Raw genomic sequence first — 21,723 nt, 5'->3', positions numbered from 1 at the left:
CAGTGGTAATGTCTTTAGCTTTATTTGGCACATTTTCTTTTTTTTTAATGATTTTTATTTTTTCCATTATAGTTGATTTTCAGTGTTCCGTCAATTTCTACTGTGCAGCAAAATGACCCAGTCATACATATATACATACATTCTTTTTCTCACATTATCCTCCATCATGTTCCATTTTATAATTATTTTGCTTTTATTCATCATTCTGTAATTATTCTGTTTTTAGGTATGAAATTTTATATATAATTCCAGATTAACATTATTAGTAATATTATTCTGACATTCTTTCTTGTTTTATATCTACTTATTCTTTCAAGGAATGCAAGATATTTTTAAAATCTTCAACTACTCTTGTGTTTCCATTTATTTTGCCTTGAAATTTCTTTGTTTTAATTTCATATGTTATTATATTATGTTATTTGGAGCATAAAAATTCATAATGGTCGTATTCAACTTGGTAAATAATTTTAAGGCAGATGAGATTGAAACATTGGACCAATAAATAGACAATTAGTCTACACTGAATTTATCTGAGAAAAATCTCATAGTTGAAGACTTCTCAAAGGGGTAGAAGGAGTTGGTGACAAATGTACCTGTGAGTGAGCCAAGAACAAATGTGTGTAATAATGAGATGCTTTATTAATCACAAAAGTGGTATGAGGGTATATGTGCTTGGTCTTAATTCCTTCTTCCCAGAGTTTGGTTATTCTGGCTATAATTTTGCAAGAAAGGGCAGCAATTGTATTATTCATGAATCTGGTAAGTAGCACAGTGCTTTACCCTTGCTCTGGGTAGATACTCTGGTAGTAGTTTGAATGAGTGAATGAATGAATGAGTGAATGAATGAGCACATGAATGAATGTGTGAGTGAATGAGTGAATGGATGTAGAAGTAGCAAATTACTATATATGTGTTGCATACCAGAGTAATTAGTATAGCATTTTTGTGCCACCTCTCGGCCAAACATGCCACTCCTTACAGAGCAGACTGTTGTGTTTCATATTGCTTCAACATTTTTTATAGACTCACCCCAGGATCCAGCTCATAATATACTAAACATTCCTCCTGAATTTGTACAGATTTCTTCTGTTTTGTGATCCCAACTGAGAAAGCATAACAGACATAGAAGAGGTAGGAGCCTGTAGTCCTAGCCATTGTCTAGTTTCTGGGCCAGAGGTGAGCAGCCCTTACCAGAGAGATCCAGTCCCAAAATGGAAGAGACAAGTTGTCCTTGTGATGAAGCAAGGTCATATCCCTCTTAGAGTTGAGCTCCTCATGTTGTCACATCATATGAAAATACTAGACACCAAGTGTTAGTTTAAAATCATCTTTTTTTTCTTAATATGTAGAAGTATTGCAGAAGAGGGGGAGGGAGACCAGAAAGAATATGTGAAAATATCAGTGGTTAAATCTAGAACAGGTTTTAATTTTTTTTCTCCTTTACACTGCTCACAAAATGTTCACAAACATTTCCACTTAAACAGGAGTTATTTTTACACTAAAAAATATTTTTAAACATTCAGTCCTTTGGAGTCTTCCATCAACTACCCTTCAGTCGGGGGCTATCATTTGTCACATGCTCAGAGAGCAGTCCTGTCGAGTTGGTGTTCAGAGCATTAAGAAAGGGCTCCAACCAGTGCTGCTAGAAAATCTGCAGGAGGCAGAGACTGCTGCAGGAAATGCTGAAAGAGACCAGAGGCTGCAGCCCACAGCCACTGCTGGCAGTGGCTCCCAGGGGGCACAGAGAGAGGGAAGGAAGGGCCCTCCAATCTCCCTCTAGCACCTCCTATTGGCAGAATCAAATTGAACACCGTCTAACAAGGCACTGTGGGAGTTTGCCCCAGAATCACAGAGCAGGGAGTAGAAGAGCAGATTTGGAGCTTGGAGGTGGGGGCTACAGGTAACAAATTGGTGCTCAGTTTTGGGTTGGGGTCTGTGTTTTCGTAAGCTGCTGTCAGCCAGCTTTATCCATTGTGCAATTTTTCCTTTCCTTCAAATAACTACTGATATTCCAAATTTCCAGATATGTCTTGTCTTTTCAAGAAAATCACCTTTCCTTTATTAAGGGAGTACTCACTGGTAATCCCTTTATAAACTTTTCCAGCAGCATTAATATGAGGTTGGGCCTAGCAGCATATGAGGGGTCAGTTCATTTTCACACACTCCTACCCACTTGGTACATTGATAAGGCTTATTCTCATCAACTCGGCCACAAAATAAGGGGAATAATATCCTCAATCAAATGGAGCAGTGATTATTAATAGAACTTCTAATTTTATGAATAGTGATGTAACCTTTATTGAACTCAGAAATTGTCTTATATCTAGCAAGAAATGTTTGCCTGCCACTTTATGTGGCTCACTGATGTGGGTGTGTGAGGGAGTTTCAGATTCATCAAAAGTGAACTTTTCAAATAATTTGTGTCAGCCTAACCAAACCATGTGTTCTATATATTAGAATTTCAGTGACCTTATGTTCTGAGCTAGAAATTTTATGTTTAAAAAAAAAAATCCCATGGGTGCAATCATTGTTCAATCTTTGCCTTCATAGACACTGATATGGGCAATTCGTTGTCAGGACTTTCCATTCAGAAATGATTTAAGCTCAGATTCTTGAAGAACACACTTGGCTTAGAAGTCAGGTGGCAGAATTTTGAGTCTCAATTTTTCCCATATACCAATGTGTTTAACTTGAAACCTTTAACATCTGAGCCTATGTGTCCTCATTTGTAAAAGATATCATAAAGTGAAGTTGTGGGCGTTGAATGAAATGATCCATGTAAAAAGGCACTGTAAATGCAGATAATCTTTATTCTTGCAAGGGGAAGTCAAGTGTAGTAGCTGAGAGCAAAATGTCTGGATCCACGAGACCTGGGTTCAGTTCCTGATGCTCCCACTTAAAAATCGTTATGACCTTGTGCAAGGGAGTCACATCTCTTAACCATAAAATGGGGTGGTTCCACCTCCATCATAGGTTGTTGAGAGTAACAACAGAGGTATTATATGTAGGACACTTAGCACAATGTCAAGCACTCAATAAATGTTAGTTGCTGTTAGTGGTATTGCCTTGATTTTTATCATCATTAGCCTGCTTTTAGGGAAACATATGCACATGTGCAAGATACATAGTGATTAACACGGTAACGTTGACATAAATATCATTATCTTCTTTTTTCTCTACTCCATGTCCTTGAGCACACAAGTAGAACCTCTTTAGATCAGCTGTACATTTTACGACAAAGCCAACGGCTATGTTTGGTCTAGTTGGCCTCTGCCATGGGGCCTGGGTAGAAGTATCTCCAGGTACACATTCATGCATTTCACATGGGATCTGCATTTTCTTGGATGTTATAGAAACTGGTTGATTTCCCTTTCTCTGAAAATCTTTGTTTCAATCATATGAATTTATTTTTCCTGAAAATCACACAATTTGTTTTCTCTATGGTAGATATAACCTACAATACAAATTGACGACCAAGGCCCACTGTCTTTCCTTTTCGTATAAGAAACAGGTAGGAAATTGGGTCTTGTTTACCATAAATAATGACTCTAGAGGGAGTTCCCTGGTGGCCTCACAGTTAAGGATTTGGCATTGTTATTTCCATAGCTCAGGTTCAATCCCTGGCCGAGGAACTTCTGAAGCCAAAAACAAACAAACAAAAAAAAACAACAGCTCCAGCAATGATTCAACTGAAGTGTTTCATCTCACATCTATAAAAATCACTTTTGGACCAAAAAAGTGATTGTTTTTGGAGGGCAAGTAGAGTTGTGGAAAATATTTATTTAAATATCCTCTCACTGAGACAGCATTAGTTGAAATCCCAACAGAGACCATTCAAATGGTAACCAGTGATTGTTGCACTGCTGCTTAAGAGTCCGTTTGACAAATGCAGCTGGCCCCCAAGAATTGGGTTTTCCTCTAATCAAATCTCTCTTACACAGTATCACCCTAGAGGATGGAAATCCCATGCTTTCCCAATGTTACCATTTATTTTTCAAAAAATTATACCCTGACAAATGTGTGTCTAATACTTTGCCCTTTTTATAAACTAGAACCTAACATGAAGGAAGCCAAGCTCTCAGCAGAGAGCAGTGCTACCTAGGGAGCTCTCCACCCCTGTCCCCACCTCAGCTACCCCACCAAGAGAACACAGCTTCACCTGGCAGTTCTTCCCTCTTGCACAATAGAAGCACTTTTCTTGAATGAACCCATTGAATCTTCATAACAGCTCTGTCAGGGGTCATCCTATTTTCTTCTTCAAGGACAAACTTTTTTTGGGGGGGGGGGTTGTTATTGTTTTTGCTTTTGTTTTTGTTTTTCCTTTTTAGGGCCACAACTGAGGCTTATGGAGGTTCCCAGGCTAGGGGTCAAATCGGAGCTACAGCTGCCAGCCTATACCACAACCACAGTAACACACAGGATCCAAGCCATATCTATGACCTATACCACAGCTCATGGCAACACCAGATCCTTAACCCACTGAGCAAGGCCAGGGATTGAACCTGCAGCCTCATGTTTCCTAGTCAGATTCATTTCTGCTGCACCACGACAGGAACTCCTAAGGACAAATGTTCAAATGACATTAAAACAAGCTGATAAAGGTATTCTGCCCAAGCATCCAGAGTGCATGGTCAGGATGATTTCAGTCCAATCACCTACACGTTGTACAATCCATGTTCTGAAAGACACTCTGTTTGCAGCTGAATCTGGACCAGGAAAACTGGTATAACCTCTGTGCAGAATGGAGTGATTATTTGCGGAGCATCTGTGTTTTGTAAAGTTGGGGCGTTTTAGTTACTCCTTCCCTCCCACATACTTCCATGACCCTCTGCGCTTCTGATAGAGTACCAAATACAACTTCCTCTGATTAGAATCATGCGTGTCAACTCTACCAGGCAGTGCTTACAGAGGGAAAGGAGTAGGGCTTAGTCATCTCTGTGCCCATCAAGGCATCCAGCTGAGGGACACGCACATGGCGGGTGTGAAGATGGCTCAGCAATGAAGAGTACTGTCTCTAGGCTGACATTCTAACTCCTCTTCTCACCAGCTGGAGGATGAAGTTTCTCTGTCCCTCCAACCCTCTGTTTCATCAATTAGCAGAAACAACTCTGAGCATCTCTTCCTTCAAACAGAGTCTGTGTCCCCAGGAATCTGGAGACATAGCAGTCTCCAAAGGTCTTCCTACATCACACCATTGCTCAGTTTTAGGGATTCCCTCGTGAGAATATTGAAACCAGGACTCAGGGTAGCCTCCTGACCTTAGTTCAACCAGACATTCTGTGCTTGGGTGAGCATGTGTCAAGATTGTGGGCAGACACACTACTATATATAAAATAGAAAAACAACAAGGACCTACTCTATGGCACAAGGAAGTATATCCAATATCTTTTAATAACCTATAATAGAAAAGAATCTGAAAAATAATGTATATTATATATATAGTGTAACTGAATCATGTTGCTGCACACCTAAAACCAACACAACATTGTAAATTAACTATATTTCAATTTTAAAAATGATTTACAAGCAGAAACGAATCTGACTAGGAACCATGATATTGTGGGTTCGATCCCTGGCCTTGCTCAATGGGTTAAGGATCTGGCATTGTCATGAACTGTGGTGTAGGTGGCAGATGCGGCTTGGATCTGGTGTTGCTGTGGCTGTGGTGTAGACCAGCAGCTGCATCTCCGATTTGACCCCTAGTCTGGGAACCACCATATGTCACTGGTTCAGCCCTAAAAAAGGCAAAAAATAAAAATTAAAAAAAAATTACTTTCAAATGAAAAGGAACAAATAAAAGAAAATAAAAATAAATTTAAAATATAAATTTTTTTAAGTTTTTAAAAAGATTGTGAGGAAGTTCCCATTGTGGCTCAGCAGTAATGAGCCCAACTAGTATCCACAAGGATGTTGGAAAATCCTTGGCCTCTCTTAGTGGGTTAAGGATCCGGCATTGCTGTGACTGTGGTTTGGATGGCAGCTGCAGCTCCAATTCAACCCCTAGCCTGGGAACTTCCATATATATGCCATAGGTTCAGCCCTAAAGGAAAATAAAATAAAATAAAATAATAAAGTAAAATAAAATAGAAATAAAATAAAATGATTGTGAGCAGAGAACTGGGCAGAACAGCAGAGGGAACATTTTCCCCTTCATGGTCCCACAAGGTGTGCTATTGTGCTCCTGGCGGAGGGAGAGTGTTCCTCGTTGAGTTGCCACTTTCCATCATTTTAATCACAAAGTGCTGTTATTGTTCCATACCTGTTATTAGATAAGCACTGCATCAGCAAGTTGGAGGAGGTTCACAAGGCTGCTAGGCAAGCAGCATCTCAAGCTACAACTGCAGACAAATTGAACTCTGCAATGTGCAGGGTACTTGGCCATCCATCAGTAGATGGTAAATGTCAGCAAGGATGGAGTGTTTCTTAGCATTGTAAGTTCAAAAGTATCAAATCTATACAAAGACCAGATTCATATAAAGTGGCAGCTTGTTTCCCAGAAGTGCTAGTCTTGAAAAAGACCAGACTTTGGGGAGGTGTTGAAGTTATTAAGGGAAAGCCATTTAATCCAAATAATTTACTCTTGAGTTAAGCCTTGATCAAGAATCTTAAGTTCCAGAGTTCCTGTTGTGGCTCAGTGGTTAGGGAACCTGACTAGTATCCAAGAGGATGCAGGTTTGATCCCTGTCCTTGCTCAGTGGGTTAAGGATCTGGCTTTGCCATGAGCTGTGGTGTAGGTCACAGACTTGGCTCAGATCCCACAAAGCTGTGGCGTGGGCTGTGGCGTAGGCTGGCAGCTGTGCTCTGATTTGACCCCCCAGCCTGGGAACCTGCATATGCCATGGAATCATAAGTTCCATTATTGACTAATAGATGTCTCTGGAAGCAGTTATGGGCTAAGGAAGGCTCTCCCACCTCCAATTCCAAACCTAAGCCAGAAAAAAAGCCACATGCTTGATGGGAAATAATAATGACTATGTTTCTTTTTTAGCTTTAAATTTAATAGTCTATGATGTTTCATTTGTGTGCATTTTTAACTGTTTTATTGAGACCTAATTTACATAACAGCATTCTCGCATTGGAAGTGTACAATCCAGTGCATTTTAGTATATTTACAGAGTTGTGCAGCTATCATCATAATCTCATTTAAGAACATTTTCATTGCCCCCTCCCCCGCAAAAAAAAAAAAAAACCTTGGATCCATTACCAGTCATTCCCCATCCCTATACCAACCCCTCCACTACCCACCCCCCACTGCTTAGCCTTGAATTGCCACTAATCCATTTTCTGCCTCTATATGTGTGATTTTTTTGTAACCTAGACTTTACCTGGCAGTTCCTTCCCTTGACTTATAATCAGAATCAAATGATAAGTGTTCCCTCAAAATCTGTCATTTTTGAGAAAATTCATTCATGTTTCTCTGAGCCTCCTCTCCTCCATTCATCCCCCATCTTTCATCACCACCTTCACAGGTGACCACTGTTCCTCATTAATGAGAGTGTATTAAGGGCCTGCCATGTGCCTTACACTGAACACTTGAGCTAATTGGGGAACAAAACAAAGACCCTTGACCGTAAGGAGTTTACTTCCCAGCAGAGGGAGACAAAACAATAAGCAACAACAAAAAACAGCGATAAAACCAGAAGTCAACTGTGCAGCATGTTAAAAGATGTTGCATACTTTGGGGTAAAAAAGAAAGAGTGGGGCAGATGAGGGGTGTTGGGGAGGTCAGAGCACAGGGAAGGGGCAGGTTATAGCAGGGACTGGGAGGTCAAGGTGGCATCCCCAAGAAGTTAAGATCTGTAAAACTTAGTGAAGGTGAGGGAAGGACTGAGCAGGTGTCCAGGGGATGAGCATTTCCAACACAGGAACAGTCCTGTGCAAAGGCTGTCTGGTGGGGAAGTGGATGACATGTTTGAGGAATAGTGAGGAGGTTGGTGGAGCTGAAATGAAGAGAAAAGTAGGAAACCACGACAGATGGGGACAGAGCATAGGAGCCATGGCGGGGTTTGAAGCAGAGGCTGCCATGAGCTGAATTATATCCTCCGACTTCCTTGTTGAGACGAGATTAGGAGGGAACAAGAGCAGAATAGCGAAACCTCCCAGACGCTATTTAGAGCCACCTGAGGGCTGTGGTTCTCAACCTTGGCAGCATATCCAAATGGCCCAGGCAGCTTGACAAAACTGAGGCCTGAGTTACAAAACACCAATTGATTTGGGATGCAGCCTGGGCACTGGGGCCTAGCAAAGCTACCCAGGTAATTCAGATGTGCTGCTCAGCTTGACCATTAGAGTTTTATGAGTACAGAGTAGTCCCAACAGTGTGACTTTGCAGCTGGACTGGCTGCTGTTGGCAAGGCTGTGCTGAGAGGTGACCAGGGCCTCACTGCAGGGCCAGAAGTGGCAGTGCGTGTGCAAACAGGGCCAAGGGCTGGACGGAGCTCCCCTGGGCCATGGGACCTAGAGGAGGTCCAGCCCATTCTTTGACTGGCTGCAAACACAAGCCTGAATGTGAGAGCCAGCTTCCTCCCCACCCCAGACAGGGGGCTGCGTATCCCATATCAGGGCAGAAGAGGAGGGTAAGATTTGAACCTCAGGAAGTGGGTTTGTCATTCACTCAACAGGTATTTTTGAAGAATCTTGGTTCCAGTGTGCCAGGCATTGTGCAAGGAAGGTCTCCATCCTTGACAAAACCAAATGGCTCAGAGTGAACACCATATAATATTTCAAAACGTGTTGCTTGTGGGAAGCCTTTAAATAAGCCAAAGGGGAGGGGGGACCCTTCAGTTGCAGAGCTGAGCTGTTGGCATTTCTAATGCAGAGGGATGAATAGAACATTATTGTGTTGCATCAGGCACAAGCACAGCCAGGAAAAAAGATGCCTGGAGCCATGAGCCAAACATGAATCAGCAATCTCCTTCTATTGTTCAGAAAATAATCACAACGCTGGGAGGAGGGAATAGAAGAATCCTGCAGAAATGCTCCTGCTCCCCATGGGAAATAGACACTGGCGAAAACATGGCATCTTGTTTTTGGCTTCCTGAGCTGAAAGGAATGTTAAAAAAAAAAAAAAAAAAAAAACTTGGAGAATATTTAGGGAAAACTGATTGGGGAATATGGAAAATACAACCCTTTAGAGATGATTTGGACCGCAGCATTGGCAGCCTCTCGGAGGCAGCAGGCCAAGTGAGTGTTCATTGTCTCCGCGGAGCAGGAAGTAGGGCTACCCTAGCGTTAGTACCTTAAGAGTGTTTTGTGCTGATCACTGGGCCAGCTGGTGGGAGAGGATGAAGAGCGGCTCCCTACCTTTGGAAGACCTTCTGATCTGGGGCCATGGGTTTTTGAACACCAGCAGCGCCAGAGTCACCCATCACCTGGAGGACTTGTTAAAGCCTATCCTGCTGGACTTCACCCTCAGAGTTCCCAGCTCCATGGGTCTGGGGTACAGCCTGAGCCTCTGCATTTCTAATGAGCTCCCAGGTGAGGCTGGTGGTGCTGATCTGGGGCCATGCTAGAGAACCTGCTTGAGGAAATCAGTGCCTAAGGGAATTCCTGTGGTGGCAAAGAGGTAATGAACCCAACTAGTATCCATGAGGATTCAGGTTCAATCCCTAGCCTTGCTCAGTGGGTTAAGGATCCAGCATTGCCATGAGCTGTGGTGTAGGTCACAGATACAGCTTAGATCTGGCATTGCTGTGGCTGTGGTGTAGGCTGGTAGCTACAGCTACAATTCGACCCTTAGCCTGGGAACTTCCATATGCCTTGGGTATGGCCCTAAAAAGATTAAAAAAAAGAAGAAAAGAAAAAAAAAAAAAGGAAATCAGTGCCTGGGGCAGGAGAGTGTGGATGAGAATGTAGATTGGGTGCAGAAGTCCAGGTAAGGTAACATGGTTTGTCAGTGCTCTGGTGGGTCCCTTAGTGCATAGCTAATAGCTTTAAATTAGCAACATGCTTTGGATAAACCACAATGGCCATAGTTTGTTACCCTCCAAGGAAGCATGGTGAGGGGCAGGGAAAAAGAGTTCCCTGCAGGCCTAAGGCAGCCAAACAGGACATAGGATAGCAGGGGTGTGTCCAGTGACTCCGAAGCCATGAGCCCCTGTGTGGGCAGGTGTAAGCAGCTGAATGGCTTCAGAGATAAGAGGATGACAGTAGTGTGACCCATCCCCACACACTCAAGTACTCCTCTTACAAGCAGAAGTTCTCAAAAGGATCAGGTGGGAAGCTTTCTCTAGGTACCTGTGCCCGGGGCCCAGCCCTGGAGAGGATGAGCAAGGCTTCTCTGCAGATTCTGCTGTAAACTCCATTCTTGAGATGAGGAACCCCTCCCTGGTGTTGCCAAGTGAACAGACTGCAAAGCCAACCTCTGAACACACAAAACTCCTTCCCATCATCGTTATCTCATCACTCTGTTCCAACAAGACTTAAGTGTCTCAAATTCCAGGGTACCCTCTTAAAATGCAAGTGGCCTTCAGAGAAGGAACCTGGGGGCCTTGATAAGCCCATCTTTTTGGTGTGTTCCGGACCAGGTGGTCAGGGCTGGTCAGGATTGAAGAGGTAGGGACGCCTGCCTAGGGTCTTCAAAGGGTAGCCCCCAAGATGGCACCTCCTCCCTTCTAACATGTCCCCACATGGTTTAGGCTGGTGCCTCCCAACGTGTGGTTCCTGGAAAGTACAGTCTGATGACCTGGGAACTTGTTATAAATTCAGACTCTCAGACACCCCTACCCCCCACCACCACTAGACTGGCTAAATCAGAAATTCTGGGGGTGGAGCTAGGCAGTCTGTTTCAAGGAGCTCTCCAGGTGCTTGCCAAACTTTGAGAACCAGTAATTTAATTTATACACAGCTTGCTTGCTCCATATAAGCCAGGAACAGAACAGGACAGAAAAGCAGGCGACCAGTCATTTATGGATTTATTGAGATACTCTTCCAAGGATTCTGGTGTATTTAACACCTCATGCTCATTCGTCAGATTTTCACCAAAGAACATAGCATCCAGCCACCCCTTGCTGGTCCTGCAATTCCCAGTGTTAATGTGACTTATTGCATCTTCTTTCTAAGACGCGGCAAGAGCTGTGCTTTTTTATTTAGAGACTTCATTGCCTCTTCCCCAGATGATAGGGGCTCAGGAAATACTATTAAATAATGACCAAGTCTTGTTTATTCCCAAGGCGAGCTTCAATCCAGCAAAGATTTCATTCTCTATTCCCCACACCACAGCCTACGCCACTCTGACTCACTGAGCAGAATGATACTGAAAGGTCAAATTATGTAGCCCTGGTCTCACAGAGGGCTGAAAAGAGATCCGGTAAACCATACCCTTGAACTTTTCACTGATTCCCAAAGCTGTCATAGCCATGGTACCAAGGCACCTTGGCAGGGGGGTGGGGGGGATGGGGGGTGGGTACCACCACAAACCCAGAGGAACACAATGGAATGTCTTTCGTTCATTTTTAAGGGAATCACAACAACTGTCAGACACCATGCAAATGCTACTATTAGGCTGTTTGGACCTTAGTTAATAAACAGAATATTTATTCCTTTTACCTGGGGTCACTGTGAAACAATTACCAAAACACAAAGGGTGCCATGAAAGTTGAGAATCTCTGTGTCGTAGAATCACTGACCATGGGAGGAGGTATATTTTTGTTGTACATTTTGTGGTCAGAATCATACATCTGAGCCAGCATAGTTAAGGAAATATACATTCTAAATTTATCTTAGAGAGAAAAAACTATAATTGCAACTACATGAGTCTTTTAGGGGTTTCTTTTTTCTTCTTCTTCTTCTTTTTACAGCTACATCTGAGGCATATGGAAGTCCCCTGGCTATGGGTCATGGGGGTCGAATCAGAGGTGCAGCTGCAGGCCTACACCACAGCCACAGCCTTGCCAGATCTGAGCCGTATCTGCAACCTACACCAGCAGCTTGTGGCAATGCCAGATTCTTAACCCAATGAGTGAGGCCAGGGATCAAACTCATATCCTCAAGGAGACAATGTCAGGTCCTTAGCCAATGAGCCACAATGGAAACTCCTAGTGGTTTCTTTTCTTTCTTACCTTCATATGTAGATCTGTTCCTCCCAACTCCCTGAGTTTGCCCATAACCAAACTGCCTGTGATTTAAAACAAACAAAAACTTTCTTCATAACTTAAACATAATGGATTCTTACAAATTTGAGCTAATAATTACTCTAGTACATTCCTGAAAATCACCTTTAAAACAGATTGTTGAAAGACAAAATCTAGGCTGTGTGTGCACTGTGCTAGAAACCATTGAATTTGCCCCCCCAAAAAGTCAGCCTTCACCAGGCAGCTTTAAAGAACCCATGGAAGGGGAAAATGGAGATTGTAACAAGTTTATGAAATCCATTTTATGTAGGAACTCTGTGATGCAGCCCCCACCCCCTCACTCACATTTGGCATTTAAAGAGTAGTAAACACTTGTAATTGCATTTATTAGGAGAATTTTATTTTCATCTTCAAGGGCTTTTAGGGACAAAGCCATCTTCAGAATATTTCCTTTTGGAAGAGTATGCTTTCTATACCAGGGTTAAAAATCTGCAGGGAGGAGTTCCTGTTGTGGCTCAGCAGGTTAAGAACCCAACTAGTGTCCATGAGGATACAGGTTCGATCCCTGGCTTCACTCAGTCAGTTAAGGATCCAGTGTTGCAGTGAGCTGTGGCATAGATCAAGGATGTGGCTCAGATCTGGCATATTGCTTTGGCTGTGGTGTAGACTGGTGGCTACAGCTCCGATTCGACCCATAGCCTAGGAACCTCCATGTGCCGCATGTGCAGCCCTAAAAAAGACACACACACACACACACACACACACACACACACACACACACACACACACAGGAAAATCTGCAGGGAGCTCACTGCAGACGCCAGAGGCAGCAGAGTCCAAGCTCCATCTGGGCACCCTTTTCTTCCTGGGATGGAGCTGGTACCTCTGCCAGGGGTCAAGCAGTGGAGCCTTTTCTTAGGAAGATGTCTAGAGCAGGAGTATGGAGTGAGTTTTTGTTTGTTGTCTTATTTGTCATCAAACACTTTTAAGACATCAATAACACATCATTGGCTTCGATGCTAATGTTTTATTTTCCGATTCATGTTTGCGGTTTTCCATGCATGTGTCTTGATGAGTCACCTAGCCACACGTAAACACTCCAGCATCTGGTGGTTCTGCGTGGTCCCCTCATCCCTCAGGCGTTGTAATGAATGCATCCCAGGCCACTCAACCCCCACCTCCACCCCCGCCCCCATGCTGTTATCTTTGGCGCAAGGAAGCTGCTTGCTCTCCACCAGGTGTCAGCAGAGGCAGTTTTCGTGGCTTGCTTTGGCCAACAGGGCATCTGCTGAGGTTGTTTCTCCTGCTGGGTCAGACATTTCCTCAAACCACCCATCTCCTTCCTCTTCAGAGTCTGGCTTCCTCTTCTTAGAAGCATTCGGAGGCAACAGTCCACTTAAAGAAAGAGGTAGCTACCAGGAAAGTGTGCTGTCAACAGAGCAGGCAGTCAAGTTGATGCTGTCAGAGCTGGCCTCATAAAATTTTTTCTGGCTGGTTTCTTCTTGACTTTTCTATCACTGCATTGTGTGGCTAGAAATTGTTCCAAATTTCACTCCGTGTGACATTGAGTGAGATGTAGCAGATGGTTTTAGGTTCACAGGGGGCTTTTGTGTTTGTTTTAAAGCCCACTCTGACCCCCAGACTGCATGCCTACCACTGCTGACCTAGTCCTCAAAGTAGAAACAGGATTTTTCTCAGTCTGTGGCCCCAGACTCACACATGAGGATGGAAGAATATTGGCAAGTGCCAAGTGTATTTGTCGTATTTAATCCAAATGTTCCCTTTGAGGTATATGGCCTTACCTCCCTAGGGACATAACTCTTGACATCCCTGTATCATTCTGTTGACAGATAGCAGTGCCCATGCTCCCTCCAAGCCATGGTGACTTTGCCCAGGAGAGAGAATGAAAAAGAGGAGGGAAGAGGGAAAGAAGAGGTTAAAAGGAAGAGCAGAAATGAGCGCCAGAATGAGATTGTTGAACTTGAATTAAAAGGGGCAGGTGGAGTGGAAGTAAAGACTAATCAATTTACCAAGACAGGAAAAGAAATCAAAGCAAGGGGGACCTACCATATAGCACAGGGAACTTTACTCAATAACTTGCAATAACCTATAATGAAAAAGAATCTGAAAAAAAATGTGTGTGTGTGTATGTGTAGCTGAACCACTTTGCTGGACACTTGAAACTAACACAACATCATAAATCAACTATACTTCAATTAAAATTTTTAAATAAATACATAAAATGAATATAAAATTTTAAAAGATTCTTAAAAAAATAAAGAGAAATTGAAAAAAATCGGCCACAGCAAATTAAGCTCAGTTTCAACCACAAATCCTTGTTGTAACTTCTTACTCCTGGAGGCACAACCCTTGCAGTGACTATTTACAATCTGAAAAGGAAATCGTAGCTTTGCCATCAATAGTTTACTGATGTTTCTGATGTGGGGCCCTTGCTCCCACCACACCCAGCAGAAGAATTCTGACCCTGCCTTCCTTCCACTCTAAGAGGTGAGCCTCTGGGACTAACACCTGGGCCATAACACCGGGCAGAGATACTCTTATTTTTCCACATCTTTATTAACTATCTCATGGTCTTTTGCCCCATTGTAACCAGCCTGATCCCTTGTCTGTGCTGGCTTTTAATTTTTTTTCTCTGACTGATTTTTTTGATGCCACACTCCCAAAGACCATTAGTTTTAGCAAGTGGAAAAGGTGGATTAAAGAGTTGTATGATTGGAATATCCTTTGCCTCTGTTCTCTTCTATATGAGTTCCTAAGTTATTACTATTATCAGAAATTCAACCAGTATATATTCACCTCATTGGATCCTGGATTTACTGTTCAAAGGCAAAGAACTCAGGGAAGGACAACTGGGGCTGCATTTGGGCTGCCATAGAACTGGGTATAATTCACCTGTGTTCTCAACCTTCCGTGCTCCCCATAACAAATTTAAATGAACTTGGAAAAAAATTAATAAAAGCAAAATTCAGTGTGGGAAGAGGAGAATGGCAGGGGAGAGAAGATCTGTTCCACTCCATTTTACCCTGGGAATGATGAGATCCAGAGAGGTGCACGTCTGAGCTTTCTTTGAAACCAACTTGTGGCGCCCCCAAGTGGAGGCCAGATAACAGCTCCAATTTCCCACACCTTAGGGATGACTGGGGCTGGCCAGGAGATGAGCTGATTTTAATAGTACCAACACCTTCCAATATTGCATGTCACCTTTCCAGGTCACTTTCAACATTTCCGTCATCCCAGACACTCTACGTGAGGCTCTATCTTAAATATCATAGCCCAGTGCAGCTTGTCTGGCTGCAGTTCTACAGGCTGTTCTTCCACCCACACAAACCCAGGGGATGCATGGACTGGTGTCTTCCAGAGCTCCTGGACCTATTTCTTAAGGGTCCATAATAACCTCCTTTTCAGTTTCAGTGTACAATAACTTTCCGTCGTTTGTATTTTTAAAATATAAATTCATTTTGGGAGTTCCTAACATGGTTCAGTGGATTAAGAATATGACCGCAGTAGCTCAGGTTGCTGTGGAGTCACAGGTCTGATCCCTGACCCATGCAGTGAGTTAAAGGATTGGGTGTTGCTACAAGTTGCCACAGCTGTGGCTGGCATTCAGTCCCTAATGGGGAACTTCCATAGGCCATGGGTGTGACAATAAATATATATATATACACACCCATAAATATACATGTGTGTGTGTATACACACCCACCCACACATACATATACAAACATTTTGAGTTCCCTGGTGGCTCAGCAGGTTAAGGACCGGGCATTGCCACAGCTGTGACTGGGTTTGCTACTATGGCATGGGTTCAATCCCTGGCCGGGGAACTTCTGCGTGCTGTGGGCTCAACCAGTATTTATATACACATGTGCATGGACTTGATTCTCTCCCTCTGTTAGACTAGAAGCCCCATGCAGACAGGCCCTAGCGTTGTCTTTGGACAAAGCCTTGGGCAGTGCCCTCAATCAAGTCCTCTGGACTGACCAGCCAGATAAAGGAATGACTCATATGAAAGGAATGTTCTGCCTGAGTTCAGCAGCACTTTACTAGGAGATGACACTGAAGGTCACTGTCCCCTCCATTGGTGCTGAAATGTTGACTCTGTTAAAGGCCCCTCAGCTCTGAGGGCCTGGAATGCAGACCCTTGCCAGGCCTCACTGGAGGCGCTTCTCTGCCCTGAAGCAGTGGGATTGCTGTAACTGTGATGGGCAGGCTGCGACTCGGCCTCTGGGCAGAGGGAACAAAGACAGCAGGGCAGTGCTGTGGTCAGTCCTCCTCGGGCACCGCGGGCTGCTCACATCACCACGGACCCATTCATGGGGGAAGCCCTGCACTGTTTCCTTTCCCTGCAAGTGAAAAACTCAGCTTTCTTTCTTTTTAAGCTGTTAAGCCTTCATTTCCTCCTTTGACGGTGTGACCCCTGTGGTGGGTCTGGAGGGGACCTTCTGTGCTTCCTTCTCTGTGTCATAAGTGACCCCAAATCAGTGCTGGGAAGCTTTCCTGCTCAGAACATTTAACTATAGTTTAAAACTCAAGAGCCTGTTGAAGGAAAATAGCACTAAATAATAGGAAATACTAGAGTACTGTAAGAATAGAGACAGGAATCTACTAGTAATGCCGTAGCAATAGCAGTATAGCATAGTATAGCATCATGTAGTAATACTCAAGTGCTATAGAAATATACTATTAATGCTATAGCAATGGTAACAGTATCACATAGCATAGAAATACTAAAGCAATATAGGAATAGGAATATCCTATTACTGACAGAGTAATAGTAACAGTTCAGTATAGTATGGTAATGCTAAAGTACTATAGTGCTGCTATAAAAGGAAAACAGTACTAATAGCAACATCAGTACTAGATGTTGTGGTGTTAACAATATTTTTTAGGCCTTCCTAAGACATTTTTCCTGTTCCTGGATACTTTCTGCTTCTCAGTACCTTTCTATAGTTCCTCTGCTTATTCAATTGAAAGTTTGAAAACACAGATTTTTTTTTTTCTTTTTAGGGCCACACTCACAGCATATGGAAGTTCCCAGGCTAGGAGTCGAATCGGAGCTGTCGCTGCTGGCCTACACCACAGCCACAGCAATGCCGTAGCAATAACAGTATAGCATAGATCTTTAACCTACTGAGAGAGGCCAGGGATCGAACTCAGGTTCGTTTCCGCTGCGCCACAGTGGGAACTCCCTGAAAACAAAAATATTTTTAACGTGTTGGTATATCAAGAACATAACCGGGATTTCACCTTCAAGGTGATAAAAAGGACACAGAATTCTTCTGACATGCTTGTATGCGTGCTATATTTTAGTATCAGTGTTATCAGTCGGAATTCCTTTGGTGGCAAGGGGGAGAAACCTGACTGGAGCCAGCTTCATGGATGCCGTGGGAAGACTTGGGCACCATCTTGCTCAGGAAGGGTTGAGGGGGTGGAAGGACGCATCCTTCTCTTCTTACCTCAAGTTCGCAGCGAACGTCAGGTTCATCCTCTCTCGCACCTACAGACAGGCTTTCACTATGGGGCTGAGAGACCTGGCCTCAGACAGGCCTCAGCAGGTTTTAGCTCCTATAAATTCTGCTGCCAGAGAGGGACTAAGTGACCCCCCCTCCCTCTCTCTTCCTCCCCTTCATGTCTCTGTCCTCCTCTCTCCAAACATTCCCAAAAAGCATAGTATGGGCCACCTCAGGTCTTGACGCAGGTCAGCCAAGGTGGGCTGCTGTGGTGGACCCGGCTTGAGCCATGTTCCTCATCCTCTCAGGAACATTCAGGAGCAGTGCTGTGTGAGCACATGGCCATGTCCACAGGTCAGGAGGGGAGTTAATGGTGTCTCAGTTTCTAAGAACAAGAGGTCTGGGCAGTCAGCACCATAGTGTGATCTGAGCCCTCACTTTAAGGGGTCTCGGAACCCAATCCTCTCGCTCACAGCCCAGCTGGACAGTTGAAGAGACTAGAGCACAGGGCTTGGGGGTGGTGACTCTTGAAATCTTCACCAGGAGCAAGAATGTGTTTTTCGTTCCATCTTCTACCAGATACCAATTCCAGGAGCTCAAATCACACTCTATCGACTTTGATTTATTTCATTTTATTCACTTACTCAGCATGTATTTTTTTTAAGTATTTCTTTTCATTTACGAATATCGCTGGGTGGTTGATTTACTTGAAACTTGAAACAGGAGTTCCTTCTGTGGCTCAGCAGTAACAAACCCAACTACTAGTATCCGTGAAGACACGGGTTCAATCCCTGGCCTTGATCAGTGGGTTAAGGATCCAGTGTTGCTGCGGCTGTGGCATAGGCCGATGGTGACAGCTCCAATTTGACCCCTAGCCTGGGAACTTCCATATGCCATAGGTGTGGCCCTAAAAGACTAATGATAATAATAAATAAACAAATATAAATAAACTGGAAACCACTCAGCCATGAAAAAGAATGAAATAATGCCATTTTCAGCAACATGGCTGGACCTAGAGATGATCATACTAGGTGAAGTAAGTCAGACAAAGAAAGACAAATACCATGTGATGTCACTTACATGTGGAATCTAAAATATGACACAAATTAACTTACTTATGTAACAGAAACACTCAGACATTGAAAATAAACTTATGGTTACCAAAGTGGATGGGGGGGGGCGGTTAAATTAGGAGTTTGGAATTAACAAATACACACTACTATATATAAAACAGATAACCAACAAGGACCTACTATATATCACAGGGAGGTCTTCTTAATCTTCTGTAATAACCATTAAGGGAAAAGAATGTGAAAAGGAATGGATATATGTATATGTATAGCTGAATCAGTATGTTGTACACCTGAAACTAATACAACATTGTAAATCAACTAACTCCAATAAAAAAAAATTAAGTTGAAAAACTAAAAATAAAAAAGTTAACTTGAAACCAGCTTTTTGGTGATAGAGCGGAGTGCTCTATACTTTCAGACATTTCCCTGCTTTTTTCTCTCCCTTCTAATTCCTTAATGAAGTCAGGACTGTCTGCTGCTCTCAGATCTCACTGATATGGTGATGAAGAGGAGCACTGACCAAGGAAAAGTCACAAATATGATGAGAATATGGATTCCCTTCCCTGGAGAAGCAGCATGTCTAAGACTTTAAAATGCACATGAATCACCTGTGGGTCTCATCCAAATGCAGATTAGATGGAGTTGTTTTGACAGAGAACCCAAATTTTCTATTTCTTTTTTTTTCATTTTTTTTTAAATTTCATTGCAGCAGAGTTAATTTACAGTGTTGCGTTAGTTTCTGCTGTACAACAGAGTGATTCAGATACATATATGTATCTCCATTCTTTTTCTGATTCTTTTCCTGTATAGGTTATCACAGAATATTGAGTAGAGTTCCCTGTGCTATTCTGCAGGTCTAGCAAGCTCCCAGCAATGCTGGAACTGCTGGTCCACAGACCACACATTGAGAAGCAAGGATCTGTATCAAAGATGCTAGTGCCTCTTAGCCAATCTTGGGAAAACCTTCAAATCAATAGGCTGGTGCCTTCTTAAAAACTTGAGATGGAAAAATATACATGTGATCTTGAATAAAGAATTTTAAAAAGACATGTTTCTAGAAGAAATCCTGAGGTGAAAATTCAAAGTATTATAAACTTAATGTGTGTCACACAGCCCAACTATGCTTCACCTTCCCCAGCTCTGAGTTGAAAGTAACAGGTCACCTTGAGCTAATGAATGCATGTGATATTTTTTGGAACAAAACTTTGTGGAAAATGCAGGTTATAACCCATGGTATTTTTCTTGTCTTTTTTCTCTGTAGGAGATGTCAGTGAAAAAAGGGGTCCAGAATGATTACTAACCCATGACTCCCAACAGTATGACAGGTATCTGTTTTCTTTTCTTTCCTTTGTGTGCCTCCATTTTTGTTCTACCCAAAGAGAAATATAGGCTTCCTAAAAGAGTCCCAGCAACCATTATTTCCAAGCCAACGAGTATTATGAGATGTAAATATATCCTGTGAATACATCCTACAAATGTGCTTCCAGCATTTTCAGAAATGATGAGATGCAACATCACCAGAAATGTGATAGGAGGAAATGATAAATCACTGTGAAATCCTAGATCCTCAGGTCTAGGCTATTGCACACCTGATACATTTATCCTTCACATTCCATTGAGATCAATATAAGAAATGGCTCTACGTACTCAATGACAACTGAGTCCAGGCATCTTCCTAGATGGAGCGCTCAACAGTGGAGTCAGAATGGAATATGATTAGAGCACATAAGATAAAGTGAGCTAGAAAATCTTAGCAAGACAGAGGAGAGGACCCCCCCTCCCTGAGACAGGAGAATGACCCCCAAGGAACAAAAGGTTGCATTAAATTGAATTCCTCTGCAATGCACAGAGCAGGAGTTGAAAACTCAGATGCCCAGGGGCCAGGCAGATAACACCAACCCAAAGCCTGAAACAGCTAGATGTAAGGAAAAACAAACCATACAGGTGAACCAGATTCTGTCTGGATTCTTGCCCCAGGCAATCACCAACAAGCAGAAAAGGAGCCCAGTGTGTCCAGAGATTTCAAATTTTCAGAGAAGCTGCAAATCCAAATGTTGAATGAAATGTCCCCATTTCTAATTGTAAACAATTAATATATAAAAATCTCAAAGATTCATGGGCTGACTGGACTCAACAATGGGCTGCACACCATCCAGCCCCACACCAAGCCTAGGACTGTCCTTTGGTTACCATAGCAACAGGGCAGATACCTATAGACCTCAGCCTTCTGCAAGTTTACAAGCCTTACATAATGACCATAACATCATATCTCCCAGCATCATTGCATTGCCCTGCCTCTCTACCCATCTACATCTGAGTTCCTGGTGCAGCAAAAAGATAGAGCACCTGGGCAAACCAGAATAATGCACCCCCGTAAGTCGGGGACGGGGCTCAGAATCACATCTTCTCATCTTATTTCTCAGTAACAAGCATCAAAACACACCCCCTCCCATTTCTTCCACTGCAAATTGGGCCATTGTAGCATGAAAAAGCCACAGACTGTGTTTAAATAGGCTTGGTCATGTCTCCATAAAACTTTATTTACAAAATAGGCAGCAAGCCAGATCTGGCCTGAGGACTGTAGTCTGCTGACCCGTAGTCTAGAATCGAAGGTAGTGCAGACCATCTTATTATTGAGCAGAACCCCCAGGCGGAGGCAGATCATCTCTAGGACCAAGCTAGGAGCCTGGGCTCCCACCAGGATGGTCCCGGACTAGAACAGCTTTCAGTCAATCTGTAGATGCAGAATGCTGAATGCTTTCCCTACAGACTGGACTGGAACCAGCTGCCTCCCTGTGGAGGAGGGAGTTTTTGCTTCCTAGAGTTTGCTTCATAGCGTAGAAAATAACAGCAGTTCTATTTTCAAAAGAAATCTACTCCACACACACATATGCTCAGTGTATGTTAATGGCTCAACTGAGAAAATCATTCCTTTCGTCTCCCTTGTTTGTGGATGAAATAAAACAGTGTCCTTCTCCCTCTGTCTTCGAGCTGCATGTTTATTTTAAGAAACCCAAGAGGAGCCCATAATAAAGCTGTAAGTCATCAGAACTAAGTGCTTGCTTTAAGAGCATAATTTAAAGGGCAAATATGCATAGTTTCCTCTTT

General features: G+C 43.1%; 1 protein-coding gene across 4 annotated transcripts in view; it reads left to right on the top strand.

The window, feature by feature from the left end:
* Positions 1 to 21,723, top strand: part of THRB (thyroid hormone receptor beta) — a 459,282-nt gene that overhangs the window by 306,200 nt on the left and 131,359 nt on the right. For all 4 annotated transcript variants that reach the window (XM_047769184.1, XM_047769178.1, XM_047769175.1 and 1 more), the window contains exon 3: positions 19,877 to 19,940. In XM_047769184.1, coding sequence (XP_047625140.1) covers positions 19,919 to 19,940 — 22 coding nt within the window. In that variant the 5' untranslated portion in view covers positions 19,877 to 19,918. The remainder of the gene's footprint in view (positions 1 to 19,876; positions 19,941 to 21,723) is intronic.

This window comes from Phacochoerus africanus, chromosome 1 (assembly GCF_016906955.1).
Source record: "Phacochoerus africanus isolate WHEZ1 chromosome 1, ROS_Pafr_v1, whole genome shotgun sequence".
Classification (NCBI taxonomy): Eukaryota; Metazoa; Chordata; class Mammalia; order Artiodactyla; family Suidae; genus Phacochoerus; species Phacochoerus africanus.
This window is presented reverse-complemented; position numbering and strand designations above follow the sequence as displayed.